Genomic DNA, 19,283 nt, shown 5'->3' with positions numbered 1-19,283 from the left:
AGGAAGGAGGCGAGGGTCTGCAGCCCAGGCCTCGGGGGGAGGGGCTGAGCCGGGGCGGGCCAGTCAGTGGGGGGGGAGGGGCCTCGCGCGGACCGGGCGGTGGGCGCTCCGGCGGCTGAAGGGGCGGGGCGGGGCGGGGCGGGGCCCGGATTTGGGGGCCTCACTCGAGCTGGAACAAAGGCAGGCGCGGAGACAATGGGCCCGTGTTCCCCCCAGGCCCTGCGGGAACAAGAGCAGCGCCGGACGCGCTTCCACCACCGCCACCTACACCGCGTGTGGGCGCCTAGGGGAGCTGGGGTGGGGGCGGCTGCGCCCCGCTCCACTGAAGCTTTTGCGCGGTCGAGCCCGCGGGAGGCGGAGTAGGGCCTGGGGGCTGGACGTGCCGGCCCTCCAGATTCTCTGCATCGTCTCAAAGCTGCCGCCCAAGCCTCCCCCTGGACTGGCAACCGCAGGACTGAGGAGCCCTGCACAGGGACGAAGGCCCACCCCAGGCAGAGGCTCCAAGGCACCCTTGCCTCAAGTATTCTCCGTGCCTAGTGACTTCAGAGAGGATCCCCTCCCACAGGCCCCACTCCCACCTCCGACGGGATCCCTTCCCACTGATCTTGCTTTCCTCTCCGTCAGGACCCCTTCCCACTGATCTTGCTTTCCTCTCCGTCAGGACCCCTCCTCCGCCAGCTCCAGCCTTAGGCCCTGCTTCCCTCCTTCTCAGCTCAGACAGGACTCCTCTCTCCCCACGGACCCTGCCCCACCCCCGTTTCTCTCGAATAGGATTCCTCCTCCAGGCCTAGCTTCCCCCATCTGACAGAATTCTCACCAGACACTCTACGTCCTTCCTCAGACGGGAACACCCTCCCCGCACGCAGATCCTGCTCCCCACCGAGGCAGGCTTCCCCTCCCTACAGATCCTGCCTCCGCCCACAGATGGATCGCCCCACGCAGACCCTGCTTCCCTCTCAGAATTTCCCCACTGTTGCGGTTCAGTCCGCCCGCTTGAGGAGCATCAAGGCCAGCGCAGTGGCGGGCTAAAATATGGCAAGGGGCGCTTGCAGGGCCAGGCGGGATTTCAGTCTCGGTGTTCTGAGCCCCGTGGGATCTATTTGATTTAGTCAGGTTTCAGTGTTTCTCATGTTAAACGATAAAAAGGTTAAAACCCCAAAGTCTGAGTCCCGGTTTAGAAGAGTACTTCCTCCACGGGATGGGGACCCTTCGCCCCTCTCCCTGGGCCCAGCATCTTCCCTAGCTCTCGGCCCCGCCCCCTCTAGGGAAGGCTAGTCGACGCAGCAACTGGAGACCTCCCCAGGCGGGCAAAGGGGCGGGGATCGAGGTGGAAGAACGGACTGCCGGCGCGCGTGCGGAGTAAACGGCCTGGAGCAGGGACTACAATAACGGACGCGAGCCCGGCCGGTGGACCAGGCTGCGGCGGCGACGAAGCAGATGCCCCGCCCCTGCCGCACGAGCGGCGCTGCGGGTGGTGGAGGCGGGGGTGGGAGGAGCGCGCTCAGGCGCGTGCGTACTCATGGCCTCCCCCGCCCCGGCCCGCCCCGGCCCCGCCCCCGGGCGAGAGGCGCCCAGTGCGCGTGCGCGACGGCGTCGGCGCCAGTTATTTCTGTCCCGCCCCCCAACCGCGGCTCTTTCTGCGAGCGGGCGGGCGGTCGAGCGGTTGTGCGCGTGCCGCGTGGCGCTGGTTTCGGTCGCCGCTGAGAAGGAAGCGCGGGCGGCGGCGGAGGCAGGAGAGCGGGCAGCGGCCGGCCGGGCCTCGGCAGCGCCCCGCGCGCAGCGGGCGGCGACCTACGCGGCGCGTGGCGGAGCTAGGCCTCGCGGCGGCAGCGGCCCAGCCGTTGGCGGCGAGCGCGTCTGCGCCTGCGCGGCGGGCCCCGCGCCCCTCCTCCCCCCCTGGGCGCCCCCGGCGGCGTGTGAATGGCGGCCTCGGCGGCGGCGGCCTCGGCGGCGGCAGCGGCTGCCTCCGGCAGCCCGGGCCCGGGAGAGGGCTCGGCGGGCGCCGAGAAGCGCGTCGCCGCCTCCTCGGCCACGGCCTCGGCTTCGGCCTCGGCGGCGGCGTCCGCATCGGCATCGTCGCCCGCGGGGGGCGGCGGCGAGGCGCTGGAACTGCTGGAGCACTGCGGCGTGTGCCGGGAGCGCCTGCGGCCCGAGAGGGAACCGCGCCTGTTACCCTGCCTGCACTCGGCCTGCAGCGCCTGCCTCGGGCCCGCGGCGCCTGCCGCCGCCAACAGCTCAGGGGACGGAGGTGCGGCGGGCGACGGCGCTGGTGAGTGCGGTGGGGCCGGGGGCGGCCCCTCCCCCACCCCGCAGCCTTTGATCCCTTTGAGGCTCGGGGACTGGGGGTCGGTTCCCAGCGTGACGATGGCGGGGGTCGCCTGGGCGAGAGGATGGGGACCCGAAGAGTGGCCGGAACGTGTGTGGGCAGTGGGCTGCGGCCCGGTTACTGAGATGGGGCGACTGTTTAAAGTTCGGTAAAGAAGGGTTTGGTTCTTGCTCCGGGAGGGGAGGGTCGCCTCAGTTCGGCAGGGGATGGAGTTTGGGGCCCAGTGAGGGGATGCGCTCACCGTGCGATGGTTTTGTTTCTTCGTGTTCTGCGTAGTGGTGGACTGTCCAGTATGTAAGCAGCAGTGTTTCTCCAAAGATATTGTGGAGAATTACTTCATGCGCGACAGTGGCAGCAAGGCTGCCACCGATTCCCAGGATGCGAATCAGGTATGTCTCGCCCAAGCAACCCCCAGGAGGTCTCTGGCCATGAGTAGGGGTCACTAGACCAGAGCGTGGTACCAGCTCCAGGCTGTACTGTCCCCGTAGTAGAAAGCTCTGGGCAGGTTGTCTAGGCTAAGTAAGGGCCCCACCTTTCTTCATGTCGTATTTCTTGGTTCTAAATGCAGATTGGTTTGGTGGTTCTGTCTCTTCTGACTCTGCCTTTGCTCAGCAGTGCTGCACTAGCTGTGAGGATAATGCCCCGGCCACCAGTTACTGTGTGGAGTGCTCTGAGCCGCTGTGTGAGACGTGTGTGGAGGCACACCAGCGGGTGAAGTACACCAAGGACCACACTGTGCGTTCCACTGGTATGCAGCGTGCAGGGGGCTGCCCTTGCTGTTCTCCTCTATATGCCTTCAGTTGTTTATGATGGTAGTTGCAGATGGTGGAAGGATCTCAGGGAATTTCTCTACGGGGTACCAACTGAAGGGCCTGAGGGCAGAACTCAAAAAGGGGGAGGCTGGGGCTCTGGTGGGCTGTCTCTGCAGGTCCAGTGGCAGGGGAAAAGCCACAGGCAGGGAGTGGGGGGAGTTCACAGGGGATCTCATGGTGCTGCAGGGGGTGTATAGAGGGCTTGAGGAAGCTCATCAGGGAACCCCCCTAGGCAGGGGATAGGTCTCCAGTGGTAGAGAGATCCGCACGTATGGATAGGGAGATGCAGGGTGTTGGGGAATGATGTGAGGGACCTCCTGGACCAGAGGTTCCCTGGCACCTGTTTTAAGCCTCTGTAGGGGAAAGTGAGGTCTTTGGGCCTTGTGTCTTAACAAGCTGGTAGGGTCATCAGACTATCACTGACCAGTGAGTGCTGGAAGTGTTCTTATCGTTGGGTCACAGGTATTTCACAGCCTAGCTTGGTATTTCCAGATTTTTCTGTGAATGTGCTGGAAGTGCTATGGAGAGGGCCTTGCGCTTGGTTTTTGGCCCAGGACTCCCCATGAGTGGCGTTTTGGTAGTCACACTGTGGCTCCGCCAGCCCAGAGGACAGTTTTGATGGGAAAACTTGGGTAGAGATGGTTCCTGTGGGGCATGAGGAGCCAGGAGAGAAGGGCAGGGGTCTCCAGGGGGTCCTGGGTTCCAGGCAAGGGTCAGGGTGCAAGAGCGGGCAATATTTAGAGGAGCTGAGGCTCGGTTTATTTGTATCGAAATGTTCCTATGTCTCACGCCGGACTGGTGTAGTAACGACACATGATAGGGATTGGGGAGGAAAGAAGGATGGATGTTCTCGGTTTTCTAGTGGCAACAGCCTCTGGGGAGGGCTGAGGGGGTCAACGTGGTGTATTAGTCTTTGGGGGAGTGTTGCTCTGAGCAGTAGGACCTTTGTCCCAGCACAGGGGGCCTGACGTCTCTCTGAGGGTCCTGGTCTGATATCTCTCCAGCCTGAGAAGGCTTTGCAGGTTCCCCCGTGGGTTGTTAAGATGGTGTGGTCTCCTTTTAGCAGAGAAGAGGGGAGGTCACCAGGCATGGCTTATGAGGAAAATGTATCTGACGGTCTCTTTAAGCCCTGATTTGCTTTTTGTCTGAGCCAGAAAGCAAATGTTGTGTGTGCTGGGATGCCACAGTAGCCAGAATCCCCCTCCCCTGCTGGACAGAATCCTCTGTGAGTGGAGGAGAAAGGGAGCCCAGTGGCGGATGGGGGCAGGGCTTCAGAGGTGGAGGAGCTTTCTTGAGTGTCCATCTGGAGGAGGTTTCAGCAGAGGGAACAGTGGGGAGGTCTCTCCTGGCAGAGGCCGTCAGTCTGCGTTAAGCTGTCACCTCCAGAAGCTGAGAGGAGAGGGGTGTGACCCTCTTGGTCAGGCTGAGAGCAAGGATCTCTGCTCCTCCCTGTCCACTGCTGTAGGCCCTCTGGGTCCTTCCGGCAGATAGCCCAGGGTTGCAGGACAGGCAGGAAGGAAGGCCCTGATCTCTGTCCACTCCTCGAGCTGGAGGTGGTGAGGATGAGCTCCCACTTCATAGATCCCATTCCCCAGGACCAGCCAAGTCGAGGGACGGTGAGCGCACGGTGTATTGCAACGTGCACAAGCACGAGCCACTTGTGCTGTTTTGCGAGAGTTGCGACACCCTCACCTGCCGGGACTGCCAGCTCAACGCCCACAAGGACCACCAGTGAGTCCTGAGGCTTGGTGGGTGGGTGCTGCCTGTTCCTGTGCTGGGCGCCCGGGCCCACCTCTATCTGCCCTCAGGTACCAGTTCCTGGAGGATGCTGTGAGGAACCAGCGCAAGCTCCTGGCCTCACTGGTGAAGCGCCTCGGGGACAAGCATGCGACATTGCAGAAGAACACCAAGGAGGTTCGCAGCTCGTAAGTGTGGGTGCCTGTGCTGTGCTGGGGCGGGGGGTGGGGTGGCTCTGGGTGAGCACCTGCCTGAGTGGCCCTGACCTCACCCACTCTGCTACCCAGGATCCGCCAAGTGTCTGACGTACAGAAGCGCGTGCAGGTGGACGTTAAGATGGCCATCCTGCAGATCATGAAGGAACTGAACAAGCGGGGTCGTGTGCTGGTTAACGACGCCCAGGTACCCGCTGCGTGGTCCTTCTCTGTTGGCAGCTCACTCTGCCTCAGGTGGAATCGTCCTGGGGTTTGGCGCCCTCTGCTGGCTGCTGATGCCCTCCTCGGGTGGGGAGAGGTTCTGGTGCTCTGTCCTCCCTGACCCCATCTGCTCTCCACCTGCAGAAGGTGACTGAGGGGCAGCAGGAGCGCCTGGAGCGCCAGCACTGGACCATGACCAAGATCCAGAAGCACCAGGAACACATCCTGCGCTTTGCCTCGTGGGCTCTGGAAAGTGACAACAACACTGCTCTGCTGCTCTCCAAGAAGCTGGTGTGTGCTGGTGGGCACCCAGGTGGTGGGTTCCAGGTAGGCACCTCGCGAGACGCTGGAGCCCTGTTCGCTGCCCGTGTGCTCATGTACCGCCCACCCCCAGATCTACTTCCAGCTGCACCGGGCCCTCAAGATGATCGTGGACCCCGTGGAGCCACACGGTGAGATGAAGTTCCAGTGGGACCTCAATGCCTGGACCAAGAGTGCAGAGGCCTTTGGTGGGTTTTTGTCTTTCTCTTGCTGCACCCTGCCATCCCAGGCACTGCACTTTCTTACACTGTTTTACTTCTTTACTGCAGGCAAGATCGTGGCAGAACGTCCTGGCACCAACTCCACAGGCCCTGTACCCATGGCCCCTCCTCGGGCTCCAGGGCCTTTGAGCAAGCAGGGCTCTGGCAGCAGCCAGGTGAGCCAGGGAGGGGACCATAGTGGGAGGAAAGAGGCACGGGGTCCTGTGGGATACCTGTCCACTGAGGTCCACTTGCTCTGCCCACAGCCTATGGAGGTGCAGGAAGGCTATGGCTTCGGGTCAGGTGAGTGATTCTGCCCCCCCAGTAGGTGGGAGAGCTGCAGTGCCCTATGTCCACCCCAACCTGTTTTCTGTGTTCCGAGCAGATGACCCTTACTCGAGTGCAGAGCCCCACGTGTCAGGGGTGAAGCGGTGAGTGTGGCTGCCCTTTGGTGGTTATAGGGACAGGGTGGCCATAGGGGTGGGGCGCTCACACCAAGCCACGCCCACAGGTCCCGCTCAAGTGATGGTGAGGTGAGTGGCCTCATGCGTAAGGTGCCACGGGTGAGCCTCGAACGCCTGGACTTGGATCTCACGGCTGACAGCCAGCCACCAGTCTTCAAGGTCTTCCCAGGCAGCACCACTGAGGATTACAACCTCATTGTCATTGAGCGAGGTGCTGCAGCTGTTGCAGCTGGACAGCCTGGGACTGCGCCCCCAGGGGCCCCTGGTGCTCCGCCCCTGCCTGGCATGGCCATCGTCAAGGTGAGCCTGCCCAAGTGACTGTGGCTGGGAGATGAGGATCTACTGCCCAGGCCGGCACCCCACTGAACACCCCTCACCTCCTCACAGGAGGAAGAAACAGAGGCTGCCATTGGGGCCCCGCCTGCTGCCACTGAGGGCCCCGAGACCAAACCTGTGTTGATGGCCCTGGCGGAGGGCCCCGGCGCCGAGGGCCCCCGCCTGGCTTCACCCAGTGGCAGCACCAGCTCAGGCCTGGAGGTGGTGGCTCCAGAGGGCACCTCAGCCCCAGCTGGTGGCCCAGGTGCCCTGGATGACAGTGCCACCATCTGCCGTGTCTGCCAGAAGCCAGGTGACCTGGTCATGTGCAACCAGTGCGAGTTCTGCTTCCACCTGGACTGCCACCTGCCTGCCCTGCAGGATGTGCCAGGGTGCGAGGCTGTGCGGGGTCTGTAGGGTGGAGGGCTGGGCCAGGTGCCGTGCAGCCCCTCACGGTCTGTTCCCTCTAGGGAGGAGTGGAGCTGCTCTCTCTGCCACGTGCTACCCGACCTGAAGGAGGAGGATGGCAGCCTAAACCTGGATGGGGGTGACAGCACTGGTGTGGTGGCCAAGCTCTCGCCAGCCAACCAGCAGGTGAGGGTGGGGCCCACTCCCTTGGTTTGGCCAGCAGCACCCCAAGTCCCCTATGACTCTGATGTTCATGTAATGCCTGCAGAAGTGTGAGCGCGTCCTGCTGGCCCTTTTCTGCCATGAGCCCTGCCGGCCCCTGCACCAGCTGGCTACTGACTCCACCTTCTCCCTGGTGAGTTCTGGGACTTGGGAGGGTGGGAGGTGCAGGGGCTGTTTGGCCTCACCTTCAGCCTGTGGCCTCTGCTTGAAGGATCAGCCCGGCGGCACCCTGGACTTGACGCTGATTCGAGCCCGTCTCCAGGAGAAGTTGTCACCCCCCTACAGCTCCCCCCAGGAGTTTGCCCAGGATGTGGGCCGCATGTTCAAGCAGTTCAACAAGCTGACAGAGGTGAGCCTGTTGGGGCGGGGATGGGTTGGGGAGGGGAGGCTGGGGGCAGAGAGGTGGGCGACCTAGGACCCGTCCACTGTAATTTGCCCGGCAGGACAAGGCCGACGTGCAGTCCATCATTGGCCTGCAGCGCTTCTTTGAGACTCGCATGAACGAAGCCTTTGGTGACACCAAGTTCTCCGCCGTTCTGGTGGAGCCCCCGCCGCTGAGCCTGCCTGGTGCTGGCCTGAGCGCCCAGGACCTGTCCAGTGGCCCTGGTGATGGCCCCTGAGGCTGGGCTGCCCCCGAGCCACTCCAACCTGGCTCTGTTCTCTGTTCTGTCCTGTCACCCCCTCTTCTCTCTCCTCTTCTCCTCCCTCCGGTGGCCTGGTTCCCACTCCTTGGTGGCCCATACCCCAGCCCCTCACGATATGGTTTTTACTTCTGTGGATTTAATAAAAACTTCACCCGTTACTCAGGCCTTGGTTGGTGGGGGCAGCGGTCCTGGGGGCGTGGTCTCTGGCTGTTACCGATCCCTCACCAAACCCTGTTGGGCCAGATGGGGGTGGGGCACTCATCTCCAGCCACCTGGGTGTCCAGGGAGTGGGGAGCAGCACCCCTCCTGGGCCCTTTGCGATCTGGGGAGTGTCTGGTGGGTAGGAGGGTCACCCGGTAGGTAGGCAGACCCAGGCTAACCTGTGGGCAGGCAGGGTGAATCCCCAGGTAGGTGCTGCACGGCAGCTCTTTCTCCCCGAGAGCTTCCTGGACTGGTTTGGAACCGTTTCTCGCAACCAGCTCTTCAAAGTGAGCTGGGTGGGCTGGGCTAAGCGGAGCTGGGCAGTGCATCCCTGGGGGACAGGCCTGGACTCCTGGGATGCTATCAGGATGTCTGGGGAGCCTGCCTTCTTGGGGGTGCTGGGCCAGTGTCTGCTGCTCGTTTTCACATCCCAAGCCCTGAAGACGGGTGGGCTTGGTCTGTCCACTCCCGCCAAAATGAGAAAACTTCCAGCCCTCTGTCTTATACCCCAGCTAATGTGGCCCACATTACCAAGCCCTGCCTGAGCAACTCCTGTCAGCCCTGTCACCAGACTCCCTAACCCAGCCTGGCTCACATCAGGCCACTCACACAGGCCCAAGACTAGTGGCCAACTTCTTTTATTGCAGAAGGTACAATGAAAATGCTGGGCCCTCCGCTGGCTCCCTAGGGTGGCACGGGGGTGTGCTGTGTGTGCAGTCAGTCCCTTCGAAGGTTCTTGAGCCGCTCCTCCAGGTCTGCGTCTGCATCGACTAGGGCGGAGGCTGCAGCCTCTGCTTTCTTCCCACTGGCAGCCACACTGAGGGAGCCTCCAGTGGAGGGGAGGTCTGCAGAGAAGGGGGGTTAGGAAGAGAGCCCCTGCGGGAAGGAGTAATGCTGGGAGAGGGAGGGTCTGCGCGATGGCTGAGTTGCGCGCAGGACAGGGCCCAGGGTCTGGACACTCACTTGACAGCTCATCCGTCAGGCTCAACCCCAGCTCGTCCAGGACCTGGGCTACAACAGCGTCACTAGGTAAAAAAAAAAAAAAAGAACTATGAGGGCCAGGCACCCGGAGGGCCAGGCATCCCCTCCGTCCCCAGCCTTCTGCCTCCTGTCTCCAAACCTCTCCTCTTCATCGTCCTCGTCACCCATGGCATCGTCAATGGCATCGTTCATCATCTCCTCCTTCATGTCCATAATCTCTGCCTGCCGCTCGAACTCCATCATGATCTTCTGGATCTGGGGCAACTTCAGCTGGAAGTGGGAGGAGGGTGAGTCTGGCCCCTGAGGTTAGCAGGGGTAGGGAGGGGGGGATCGGGAGAGGCGCACCTGTCTGTTCATGGTGCCCATGGCCTTGGTGACGCCCTTCATGGCTTGTGCCATTGAGTTGTTAGACTTGAGTGTCTGGATCTTGAGGGACACAGCCTGGATGTTGGCCCGCATCAACACAAACTTTCGCACGTACCGCCTTGTGCGCACCAGGTCTCTTGCCATGATACGCACAGCGTCCTGCGAGGGGACAGAGGTGGCAGGGAGCCAGCCTTGGAAGTATGCTCACTGCCACTCCACCATGCCCACTGAGGCTTTCAGGGGCTCCTATGTGCCTGCTCCCACTGGCCACTGTTCCCTTTCGCCCTCATGCCTCTTGGGTCACCACTGCACAGACTCCTCCGCGGGCTTCTCATCTCTGCTCCAGAAATGAGAGGAAGAAAGGTGGGGCCACCCTTGAGGGGTCCTTTTCTCTCCATGTCTATAGAGTCAACACCCATTCCTGAATTTCTCTCCTGGCCAAAGAATGTGTGTCTCCCTCCACCTCACACAGGCCCTCACCTGAAGTACAGGATCCTGATTCACACACAAACACTTCCAAACCTCACCTTTTCACTTCCTCCCCAGAGCTCTTCCTTGCTTTGCCCATCCCAGGAAATGGCACCTCAACCCAGCTGTTCAGGCCAAAACTCTGTCGCCCATCAAAGGTGGTGCTGCTCCCCAGCAGTTCAGGCTGTGCCCATCTCTCTGCTCACTGGCCCCCAGGGCCAGTGCATTCCATGCCACGTGGGCTCCCGCTGTGGCCCACGATTCCGAGTGGTCTGGCCCACATCCACTCCTCTGGGCTCACCCATCACTCTCATGGAGCATCTGCTGTTCTATCTGACACACTTGCCACTTGGATCTTCACGGGCTCACTCTCTTCCTTACTCAACGTTTGGCTCTGACACCACCTCCACAGAGGCAGCCTTTTGGACCCTGAAACTAGGGAAAGCCCCACTCAACCCTTCATTTCCCTAGAAGCACCTCCCTGTTGGTGCTCAGCATGTCCAGTTTGCTGCAGCCCCAGTGTCTGAACAAGCAACAGCACTGGCCTGTGTCCCAGGCTGTGCCCAGTCGAGCTTACCATCTGGCCCTGCTTGGCCATTTTCTTGATGTCTGCAATGATTTTCTTCTCCTGGGTCTCTAGCTTCTGTCGCTCACGGTCCAGCTCTCGCATGGCGCGGTTCAGGGCGCGCTGGTTCTGCCGCAGCAGCTCCTCCGGCGTCTTCCGGCGCCCAAACAGCAGGTCCATGGCCGCAGGAGCCCACCGGTAGGACTGGGGCAAGTGTGAAGCCTTACTGCAGAGTGGTGTGAGGCCCAAAACGAGGGCATGAGGCAGAGCTGGGGTCACACTGTGTATGGGCAGGGACAGATGGGGGCTCCCAAAATGGAAAGGGCTGAGCAGGGGGAAAAGGCGTGAATGGAAGGCCAAAAGAGTGGAGTCTGGAACTTGGGTAGCCCCAGGGACATGAGTGGGGACAACGTGCCCACCCCAACCCCTCCTCCATCACAGTGCCCCCACAGAGGTTCAAGGCTTCCACCTCGTCCTGCAGACCCTGCGATGAGGCCCTAGCGTGTTCGGTGGACCGAGACTGGAGATGGCCGTGTGTGGGCTGACGGGGGTAGGGGGCACTTGGAACCCTGAGCGCCAAGGACAGGGCACTTGAGAGGGTCCCTGACAGGAGGAGGTGGAGGCTGCGAGTGCTAGAAACAGGGTGGATGGGGGCGGCCCTGAAGCTGACAGCGTATGCATGGAATTCGGTTTGGGGCGGGGGTCCTAAATGCCGAGGGAATCTGGGCGCGGAGAATAAGGTTGGGGGGCGTTGCGGACTCCTGTACAGAGGGAGGGATGCTAAGTGTTGGGGTGCCTTGTTCACGCAGGAAAGCCTGGGGGGCCATTCGGGGTGTTGACCACTGAAGGCAAGACAGCATGGGGTCCTCTGATGATAAGGCCGGGTCCCAGAGAGGGGCGAGGCCCTCGTACGCCGCCACCCACGCGTCCACCCAGAGCCCGCGCCCCAGTAGGGGCCACTCACCGGAGTTGCGACAGGAACTCGCTTCCGTTTCCGGGTCACGCTTTTCTCGCTGGGAGGCCCGGAGCGCCCACCAACGACGGACCCTCGGTTCTGTCGCGTCGGCGGTCGCCGCCGTTTCCGGATTAAACCACCTGACGTCACACGCCCCGCCGGCGCCCGGAATGCTGGGCGGGGACAACAGCGCGCGTGCGCACGCGCCGGGGACCAGGCCGGCCCCAGGCGCATGCGCACCAGCTTCCGTGTCCCTGCCGCAGACTCGGTGTTCCACAGGTTCAAGTCCAGCCTAAGGGACCCGAGCCACGGCCGGAGTCCTGGTCCTTGCGGGGTTGGCGCCCTTCCGGGCAGCCACCCAGAGGCCCTGCACCCCACCACGTTACCCACTGTAGGGCCCAGCTCATCTCAGGGACCGAGAACTCTCGCTGATGTTTCTGGACCTCAGGCACCCGGTGGCACCAGGCAGCATTCTCCTCGTCAAGCCCTCCAATGGCAGAAGGGGGCAGAACAGGAGATGGTGCGGACTTTCTTGTATGTTGGCATACTGGCCAGGAAGCCTGTGGTTACTGGATCCTGCCCCTCCTTTGTTCCGGAGTGGGATTCATCCCACCCTGCCCGAGGCCTGGGGCTTGGTCCCCTCACGACTCCCAGGGCTGCCCCAGGCACTGGGCAGCCTGCTGACGCGGGGGCGGGGGGGGGGGCCCCCTAATGCCACCTGTGATCACACAACTCCCACCACGCTTGCTGCAGGAGCCCTGGTGGACATCACCTGCCCCTCCCACCCCACAAAAGGAAGAGGCAGAGGCCATGCAGTAACATTCCCCTTTAATAGCCTGGCGGGACCTCCAGTGGTGCAGGGGTGGGGTGCCGGGTGCCCAGCCACCCTTGGCCTCCCACCCCAGAGCCCAGATTAGGGGGGCTGGACAGCACCCAGCGTGGGGCTAGACAAGCCAATTCATTTCCCATCGCTGAGCGGGTCGGGGGAGGCCGCGCCGACCTCAATCACATGGTGGTTTAAAAAAAAAAAAAAACTAGGAGCGGGTGGCAGGGAGGGGTGGCAGGTCAGGGCATGGGATTCCCCCACCGGCTGCCCCATGCCCCCCCCACCTGTGGCCCCCAATAAATATTTGCAGGGGACGCCGGGGCTGGTGGCCCTGGCAGGGGTGGGTATGCGCCAACCCTATTTCAGGCAGCGCTCGAAGTAGGTGGAGCCAATATAGCCACCCCGCATGGAGCGCTGCACGTTCTGCTCAAACAGCCTCCGGTTGTTCTGCAGGACCTCGGCGGCTTCCTTGTTCAGTGGGTCTTCAGGGTTGGGCTCCTGTGGCCGGTATGGGTGGGGGTCAACAAGCCCAAGGGGCAGAAGTCCAACCTCCCCCAGCCCCAGCGCCCCCGCCCCTACTCACCAAGAAGAGATACTGCAGGCCATAAATTATGGAGTTTATCGTAAGGACTGGCTTCCAGTCCTCTCTGTGGGCAGAGAACATCACGATCAGGGGCTGCTGAGTGGGAAGCCGCCAGAGGCCCTGCTGGGACCGGACAGATCAGGCCCAGGGCACGGGACAGTGCGGATGGGAGAAGCTAGCAGGAGGGTGCAGAGAAGGACAGACCATGGAGAAAGCCAAGGTCAAGCCACGAGGAAGAAAACGTGGAGATGAAGAGACAGAGGAACACACACCACAAGGGGTAAGGAATGGACAGAGACTGGTGTAGTGCAAGGCCATGAAGGGTGCCTGGCAGGCAGGGCTGGGGAGAGCTGTGGAGGGCTAGTGCCCTCACCTGAGAATGTTGAGGCAGACGTTGCCCTCGAGGTCAATGTTGGGGTGATAAACCATCGTCTCACACTTCACCTTGGGGGGGTCATGCGGGTAACCCTGGCCCACCTGGCTCCAGGAAAAGAGAGGGGAGGTGGATAGATGCCCCAGCAGTGCCTGGCCGGGGCCTCAGCTGTTGCTTCCTCAGCCCAGGGAGCCACCCCGGCCCACCGAGACTCACCTTAAAACTGAACACAAACTTCCCGCTCTTGTAGAAGCCCTGTGAAGGAAGGAAAGAGGAGTTGGGATCCCATCCAGCAAGGCCTGGCAGGTGAACCAGGTATCCCTACTTGAGGTGGGGCCACCCGCCGTGCCTGGGAGTCCAGCTGAGTGTGCCCTCACCTCATCAGGACAGATAACCAGCTTGAAGTTGAGGAGGTCGTCTGGATCTGAGAAGCTGATGTCGCACGTCTTGGGCAGATTCAGCTCGTTTATGTCTAGGTTTTCACAGCAGAAAAGGGAAACAGAGAGAAAGGAAGAGAGAGAGGAGGGTGTTCAGAGCAGGTGCAGGTGCCAGCAGAGCCTCTATAGCCTCCTCCAGGACCCCAGCTGTGTCCTGGGCAGTGGGACACATCCCCAACCCTCTCCCTGCTCTTTCTGCTCCCCAGTCTCCAAGCAGGCTCTTCTGGATCTACAGAACACCACAAACACACATGTTCAATTGTGACTGTGCTTGAGCTCCTGGCCCAGGGTAAGTTCCAACTCTTCTGAATCCACAGCCCTAAGTCCCAGCACCCAATAGCTGGGTCCCCCCGCAACCCAGCTCCTAAATGCCCCCACTCCCCTGTGCCCTCCAAGAGCCTCTGACTACCCCACACCCAGGATCCCTGGCCATAACCCCCACCTTCTAGAGGAGTCCCCAATTATCGGCCCAAACTCAAAGACCTTATTCCCCCTCCACACCCTAAATCATCCCCCCACCAATCCCTGGTCCCCACGATCCATATACTCCTCTTTCTGCCTATCATCCCAAACCCAGGTTCCCATCTGACCTCCAGATCTGTTAGTTCCCAGCCCTCCTACCTTACACTGTTCTGACTATAAGATTTCCAGCATTTCCAGCACCATGGTCTAAACCCAACTCTACTCCTATCTCTAATCTCTGGCACCCACTGTCCCTCCCTCCTCCTCCTGTCACCCTAAACCCCAAATTGCCATGTGACGCCCCCCCCCCCAGACTCACGAAACCCAGGCCCCAGAACGTACTTCACCACGCCTGACTCTGATTCCCACTGACCCCAGCATAAGACACTAAATCTCCCACTCGGATCCTCAATCCTCGGCCCCCACTATCCATATCTCCTCTGCCTTTCACCCAGGTTCCCGTCTGACCCCGCAGACTCTCGAGTTCCCGGTCCCCCCACTACACTGCCACCCTCAGATTCTCAGTCCCTAATATCAGACATCTGGCTTTCCAAATACCTTCAGTGCCCCATCCTCGGCCCCGCATCTCTGACCACTTCAGTGACTATTACTCCACCCCTGATCCCTCAATCCCCAGGCCCTGATCTCCGATCCCCACATCCGCGGCCCCCCCATTTCTGACACCTCTGACCCCTGGCGACCGCATTACCCCAAGCCAGGCCCTGACCTCCGACCTCCACCCCCATCCCGACTCCTTACCCTTCTGGATCCGCAGCTGCGCCGCCGACGCCTTCTTGCTGCTGCCCTTGGTGCCGCCCGCCGACTCCTCCTCCTTCTTCTGCTGCTTCAGCGAGAACAGCTTGATCATCCTGCCGCCGCCGCCGCTGCCGCCCCTGCGGGGCCCGGGACCCCGGCCACCCGGCCCCCCGCCGCCGCCGCCCTTGCCGCCTCCGCCACTCGGACCCGCCGCCGCGGCCTCTTCGGCTGCTGCCGCCGCCCGCCCGGCCTGCCGCGCCGCTCCGCGCCCACCGCGCGGCCCGCGTCGGCTCCCGTAGTCGGCTCCGGCCTGGCCCGGCGCCTCGGGCTCGCTCGGCAGCACTCGGGCCCACTCGGCTGTTCTCGTGTCCGCTCGGCCCCGCCTCCACCCGCCGCTCCCTCCTCCCCCTCGCCCGCCCCGGTGTCCTCAGGCCCAGCTGCGGCTGCGGACGTGGGGTCCTCAGGCCGCACCACTGGCCCCTTCACTCGCTCCCTTCCCGAGGGGGTTGCGGCTCGGGTCGGAACAGGGAGGCGGGGGCTGCGGTGGTGACGGCCGTGTACTGGAGGAGGGTCGGCTTCCGCGGCAGCAACGGCTTCGGCGCGGAGGTCCGCAACGGCCTCGGGCGCCCCACCGCTTCGGATATTTCCGCCGCCTGCCCGCTTCGGCTCTTTCCGCCCGGCCTGCGCTGTGCGCCTGCGCAGCCGCCGACGCCACCGCCCCGCGTTGCTCCGCGATGGGACTTGGGGATCGGGCTCCTTCGGCTAGGCTCGAGTATTTCCGTTCGCGCAGACCGGGCCGGCCGGTCACTTCCGGGGACGCCTGCGAGTCCAGGGAGTGGGGCGGTGTTGTCGCCATCTTTAAGTGGGGCAGATGCGGGCAGCTTCGCTTGCGGTACAACCATTCCCACTTGCACTTGTGCAGACGGCGGCGTAGGCGGGCCAAACGAAGTACTTGGCCCCGGGGGTCACAGACTGAGGCTGGGTCAGGTCAGAGCCTGAGCAAGGCAGGGGCGTTGCCTAGAGGGTGCGTGGTCCAGCACTTTCGGTGTCCCATCGCAAACCCAAAGAACCCTCTCGCAGAGAGTTTGGTTGAGGTAAACTAACAAGTAAAACGTGTATTGTGTCAGAGAGTAGTAAGCACTGTGGAGGTTTACACAGGCTGACACACTTCGGAAGCGGAAAGTGGGGAGGGCCGCTCTCCGCGCGGGTCTACAGTTCCAGCGGAGGTGCCCTACGACCCTCCGCCGGCTGCGCGTGAGATGTGGGCAGGGCCAATCTCCCCTCCAATCACGGCTCAGCGTGCCTCGGCGGGGCGGGAGGAAGCGGCGCGGAGCGGTTCCGCGATTTCAGGCTGTCACCAAGGGAACCGTCAGGCGGTGAGCGGTGCCGCGAGAGCTGGTTGGGGCGGGGGGCCGGGCCCGTGGGGCGGCGGGGGCTCTGTCTCTCAGCCTGCCCGCGTCCGAATGAGGCTCCTGTCGCACGTCCCGTCCAGTCGCTGAGGCGACGTGCCGCCATCATACGGACCACCAAGGGAGAAGTAGTCGCGGCGGCCCAGTTGAGCCCGCGCTGGGGGTGGGCAGGCTCAGTCCATGGCCTCCTCTTGGCGAACGACCCCGGCCCCATCCTCACCCCAGGGAGTCGGCTCTACCCCTTCGGGTCTTGATTTGGCGTCCATCCCGGCCCCAGCCTCCTCAGAGGCCCTGCCCAGGTATCCTCGGCGTCTTTGGGCTCCGTGGACTGATCCCAGTGGTGTCTGTGCAGCCGCTCCCCCTTTTGCCCCTTTCCATTCTCTTTCCACCATCCCACACGCCCCTCTTCAGCCCTGTAGTTGTCCTAGCCTCACACTCCCAGCTTCGTTGACTCCCCTGAGAGCTGAGTGCTGGAGAGGCGCCGGAGTGAGGATGGGAGATCAGAAGCTGCAAACGGCTCAGGTTTGGGGCTGACAAGATTGCAGCCATCCCAGGGTTCTCAGGCTTCAGACATGGCTGGTCCTGGGACCCAGAGGGCTCTTCCAGACTCAATTTCCCTCTCCCTCTCCGTTCTTCTCATCCGCTCTGCTCTTGATTATTTATTTTTGTACAGGACGTGAGGGTTGATGACCATACTGTGGCTTCCAGCCAAAGTCTCAGGGGTGGTTTCTGTTGGCCAGTCTGGTTCATGTGCCCATCCCCAGGCCAGTTGCTTAGGCCCTTCCGCTAAGGTCCCATCTGGGGATGGGGAATTGGTTCCCTGGAGAGGACTAGCCAAAGCTCGACTCACGTGATCTCTGATCTTGTGGCTTCCCCACCGTCCAGTGGGGGAAGACTTGACCATGCAACAGAATGCTAGGCAAAGGGGGCCATGGTTTCTGGACCAGGGAGGAGGGGATGGCCTCATCCCCTCAACCCAGGGGGCTGGGTTGGAAGTGGTGCAGCTAAGCTGTATATTCTTTGTCACCTTCGTGGCCACTCAAGTGGCAGAGAGGCACAGGTGGTTTTGGTGGCAAAGGTGCCTGTGGCCCTTGGACCTGCAGCCTCTTAGGATGCAACCTAGGGCTTAGCGCATGCAGAGGTCCTGAGGGAAGCTGGGGCCAGTGCCTTGGAGGGACTGGGCAGAACGTGGCGGGTGAGTTGTGAGGGTGGAAGTGCACGTACGGTTGTTAGCGTAGCCTCTGGGAGCTGGCACTGGGAAGAAAGGGTCTGTTTGGGGAACGAGGGAGCAGGAGTAGGCAGGGAAGAGAGGCTGAGTGCCGTGGGCCTCCAGGAGATGGACGGCTGGGATCAGAACAGTGCTGGGGGGTGGAGAGAAGTGGATAGATTCGGGAGGCTGGGCTTCCGGTGAGAATAATTGGATGGACGTGGCATGGGGAGGCCGGGCTTGGGAGTGAATAATATGGGCTCAGGCGCAGACAGTCCAGGGACAGGCTGGCTGGGCACTGTTGTAGCTTTCTTAGATGACCAGTACTTAGGTATTCCTCTCCTGGGTTCCTCATACGGCTCTGGCCAAGTGGGGCGAAGTGGTCACTCTGTCCAGGCCCTCAGCCCTTGATGATAGTATGGTAACACTTGGGTTCTCGACCTGCAGCCACATGACTGGATTGCAGAGGTGTGCCTGGCCAGCTGCAGAAATGACCTTTCATGGGTGGCGCTCACATAGCTGTTCATGTTGACTTCTTCTCAGAGGGCTGTTTTGGCAGGTGGGTCCATGGACTTCTCAAGGCTTCGGCTGTGGGGCCCTGGCCGGATGTCTCCATGCTTTTCATGTTTGCTGTAATTTTTCCTGTGTGGAATTTCATGTTTTTATGTAGTTGTGTCTGTACAGATTTCCCTTCATAATTAACACGAAGATGATCAAAGATGAGAGCTTTCTTGTTTTCTTTGTTTCAGATTATAAAAGTCATACAAATTGTAAAAAAAAAAAAAAAAAATAAGCCATGTTACAGGGTTTATAAAGTTCCGGCAACATTCCTCCAACCTGAGCCCACTGGCTACCTCAGTGTTCATTCATGTGCCTTCTCTGATCTGATTCTCCCAGCCCCTCCCTGCCTTCCTCTCCCCTCTGATTCTACAAATTCTAGACCAGGTTTCCTAGAATCCCCTTTGTGATCAGAGAGAACCGTGAGTGCTGTCAGAGGGTCCGGGGACGTCCCACCCCTGACTGTGCCACACAGGAGTGCCCCTGCATGGGGGGCTGCTGACTTTGGCAGACGTAGTAGATGCCGGAGTGGCTCTGGTCTTGGCTAGGGCTAGACTAGCGGGGAGGTGGGGAAAAGAGAGGAATGGGGGAGGGGAGGAAGGGGGGCTGAGGCAGGGAGCATGCCTTCTCTAGCAGGCCAGGAAGCCTCTGGCCCGGGCTGGCTTGTCTTTCCCTGATACCAGGGCCCAAGTCTTGAGGGGATCAGGGTCACTCAGAGTGGCAGGGGCGAGTCCAGCTGCACTTCTGGAAGAAGCTTGGACATACAGGCCTAGAAGGGCTGTTCTGGAACCTCTAGGCCAAGGGCAGGCTGACACCCTCCTAGAGTGGGGTTTAAGTCCCAAGCCAGACCCTGCTGCATGAAGATGCCCTCTTTGGAACTGCCTTTCTCCATTGTCCCTGGCACTTACAGCACCCATGGGTGGAATGGGGGACTGTGTCAAGGCCTGAACAATAGGATGGAAGGGGAAGATAGGGCAAAAGAAGCAGTGGCACAGGAAGAGGTTGGAGGGTTCCAGAGACACCGGCCCTCAAGTCTGCAGGACACTGAACTGGAACTGGCAGTATCGTCCATCTTCATGAAAGCCGCTGCCAGCCGTGCTTCCTGTGACTAGTTACTGAACACACGATAGATACCTCCCACCGTGCGGGAACCCTTAGGGGCTGTGCGTGGGGCCAGGGAGGGAGGAGAACGGCGCATGATGGCAGCGATCACCAGAGGGCTGGGGGACTGGCCTGGGGCTTGCAGCCACCTGCGGGTCTCGGACTGGCTG

The 19,283-nt window shown here is 61.6% G+C and overlaps 3 protein-coding genes across 4 annotated transcripts; 1 reads left to right on the top strand and 2 right to left on the bottom strand.

The window, feature by feature from the left end:
- Positions 1 to 1,920: 1,920 nt before the first annotated feature.
- Positions 1,921 to 8,023, top strand: TRIM28 (tripartite motif containing 28). Its single transcript, XM_065898887.1, has 17 exons — positions 1,921 to 2,269; positions 2,603 to 2,715; positions 2,942 to 3,074; positions 4,734 to 4,869; positions 4,947 to 5,063; positions 5,163 to 5,277; positions 5,436 to 5,582; positions 5,686 to 5,800; positions 5,882 to 5,988; positions 6,079 to 6,115; positions 6,195 to 6,243; positions 6,324 to 6,576; positions 6,664 to 6,983; positions 7,062 to 7,185; positions 7,268 to 7,354; positions 7,433 to 7,570; positions 7,665 to 8,023. The coding sequence occupies exons 1-17, from the start codon at positions 1,921 to 1,923 to the stop codon at positions 7,839 to 7,841; spliced, it is 2,517 nt and encodes an 838-aa protein (XP_065754959.1). The 3' UTR covers positions 7,842 to 8,023.
- A 665-nt stretch (positions 8,024 to 8,688) lies between these two features.
- CHMP2A (charged multivesicular body protein 2A) lies at positions 8,689 to 11,589 on the bottom strand. Of its 2 annotated transcripts, none has more exons than XM_065898899.1 (6): positions 11,411 to 11,589; positions 10,459 to 10,672; positions 9,393 to 9,572; positions 9,187 to 9,317; positions 9,030 to 9,091; positions 8,689 to 8,911 (listed from the first exon to the last, which is right to left on the bottom strand). In XM_065898899.1, exons 2-6 carry the CDS (start codon positions 10,624 to 10,626, stop codon positions 8,784 to 8,786), a joined length of 669 nt encoding a protein of 222 aa, XP_065754971.1. In that variant the 5' UTR covers positions 10,627 to 10,672; positions 11,411 to 11,589; the 3' UTR covers positions 8,689 to 8,783. The 2 variants fall into 2 exon arrangements, with proteins under 2 accessions (XP_065754971.1, XP_065754972.1); XM_065898900.1 differs by having other exon boundaries at positions 10,459 to 10,715; positions 11,411 to 11,528.
- A 623-nt stretch (positions 11,590 to 12,212) lies between these two features.
- Positions 12,213 to 15,471, bottom strand: UBE2M (ubiquitin conjugating enzyme E2 M). The gene is made up of 6 exons (XM_065898902.1): positions 14,842 to 15,471; positions 13,561 to 13,655; positions 13,400 to 13,438; positions 13,184 to 13,287; positions 12,811 to 12,874; positions 12,213 to 12,725 (listed from the first exon to the last, which is right to left on the bottom strand). The coding sequence occupies exons 1-6, from the start codon at positions 14,948 to 14,950 to the stop codon at positions 12,585 to 12,587; spliced, it is 552 nt and encodes a 183-aa protein (XP_065754974.1). The 5' UTR covers positions 14,951 to 15,471; the 3' UTR covers positions 12,213 to 12,584.
- Between the last annotated feature and the right edge of the window lie 3,812 nt (positions 15,472 to 19,283).

This window comes from Phocoena phocoena, chromosome 20 (genome assembly GCF_963924675.1).
Source record: "Phocoena phocoena chromosome 20, mPhoPho1.1, whole genome shotgun sequence".
NCBI classification, from domain to species: Eukaryota; Metazoa; Chordata; class Mammalia; order Artiodactyla; family Phocoenidae; genus Phocoena; species Phocoena phocoena.
The sequence above is the reverse complement of the archived record's forward strand: the minus strand, read 5'-3'. Positions and strand labels throughout refer to the sequence as shown.

What these genes read in the sequence shown, in the direction of transcription:
- TRIM28 (XM_065898887.1), top strand. Translation starts at nt 1,921, where the DNA reads ATGGCGGCCTCGGCGGCGGCGGCCTCGGCGGCGGCAGCGGCTGCCTCC. An exon ending in CACGTGTCAGGGGTGAAGCG is followed by an intron (nt 6,244 to 6,323) that starts GTGAGTGTGGCT and finishes CCACGCCCACAG; the next exon opens with GTCCCGCTCAAGTGATGGTG. An exon ending in TCTCGCCAGCCAACCAGCAG is followed by an intron (nt 7,186 to 7,267) that starts GTGAGGGTGGGG and finishes TAATGCCTGCAG; the next exon opens with AAGTGTGAGCGCGTCCTGCT.
- CHMP2A (XM_065898899.1), bottom strand. Translation starts at nt 10,626, where the DNA reads ATGGACCTGCTGTTTGGGCGCCGGAAGACGCCGGAGGAGCTGCTGCGG. An exon ending in TGGCCAAGCAGGGCCAGATG is followed by an intron (nt 9,573 to 10,458) that starts GTAAGCTCGACT and finishes GTCCCCTCGCAG; the next exon opens with GACGCTGTGCGTATCATGGC. An exon ending in CCTGACGGATGAGCTGTCAA is followed by an intron (nt 8,912 to 9,029) that starts GTGAGTGTCCAG and finishes CCTTCTCTGCAG; the next exon opens with ACCTCCCCTCCACTGGAGGC.
- UBE2M (XM_065898902.1), bottom strand. Translation starts at nt 14,950, where the DNA reads ATGATCAAGCTGTTCTCGCTGAAGCAGCAGAAGAAGGAGGAGGAGTCG. An exon ending in TGGTTATCTGTCCTGATGAG is followed by an intron (nt 13,439 to 13,560) that starts GTGAGGGCACAC and finishes CTTCCTTCACAG; the next exon opens with GGCTTCTACAAGAGCGGGAA. An exon ending in GCCTGCAGTATCTCTTCTTG is followed by an intron (nt 12,726 to 12,810) that starts GTGAGTAGGGGC and finishes TACCGGCCACAG; the next exon opens with GAGCCCAACCCTGAAGACCC.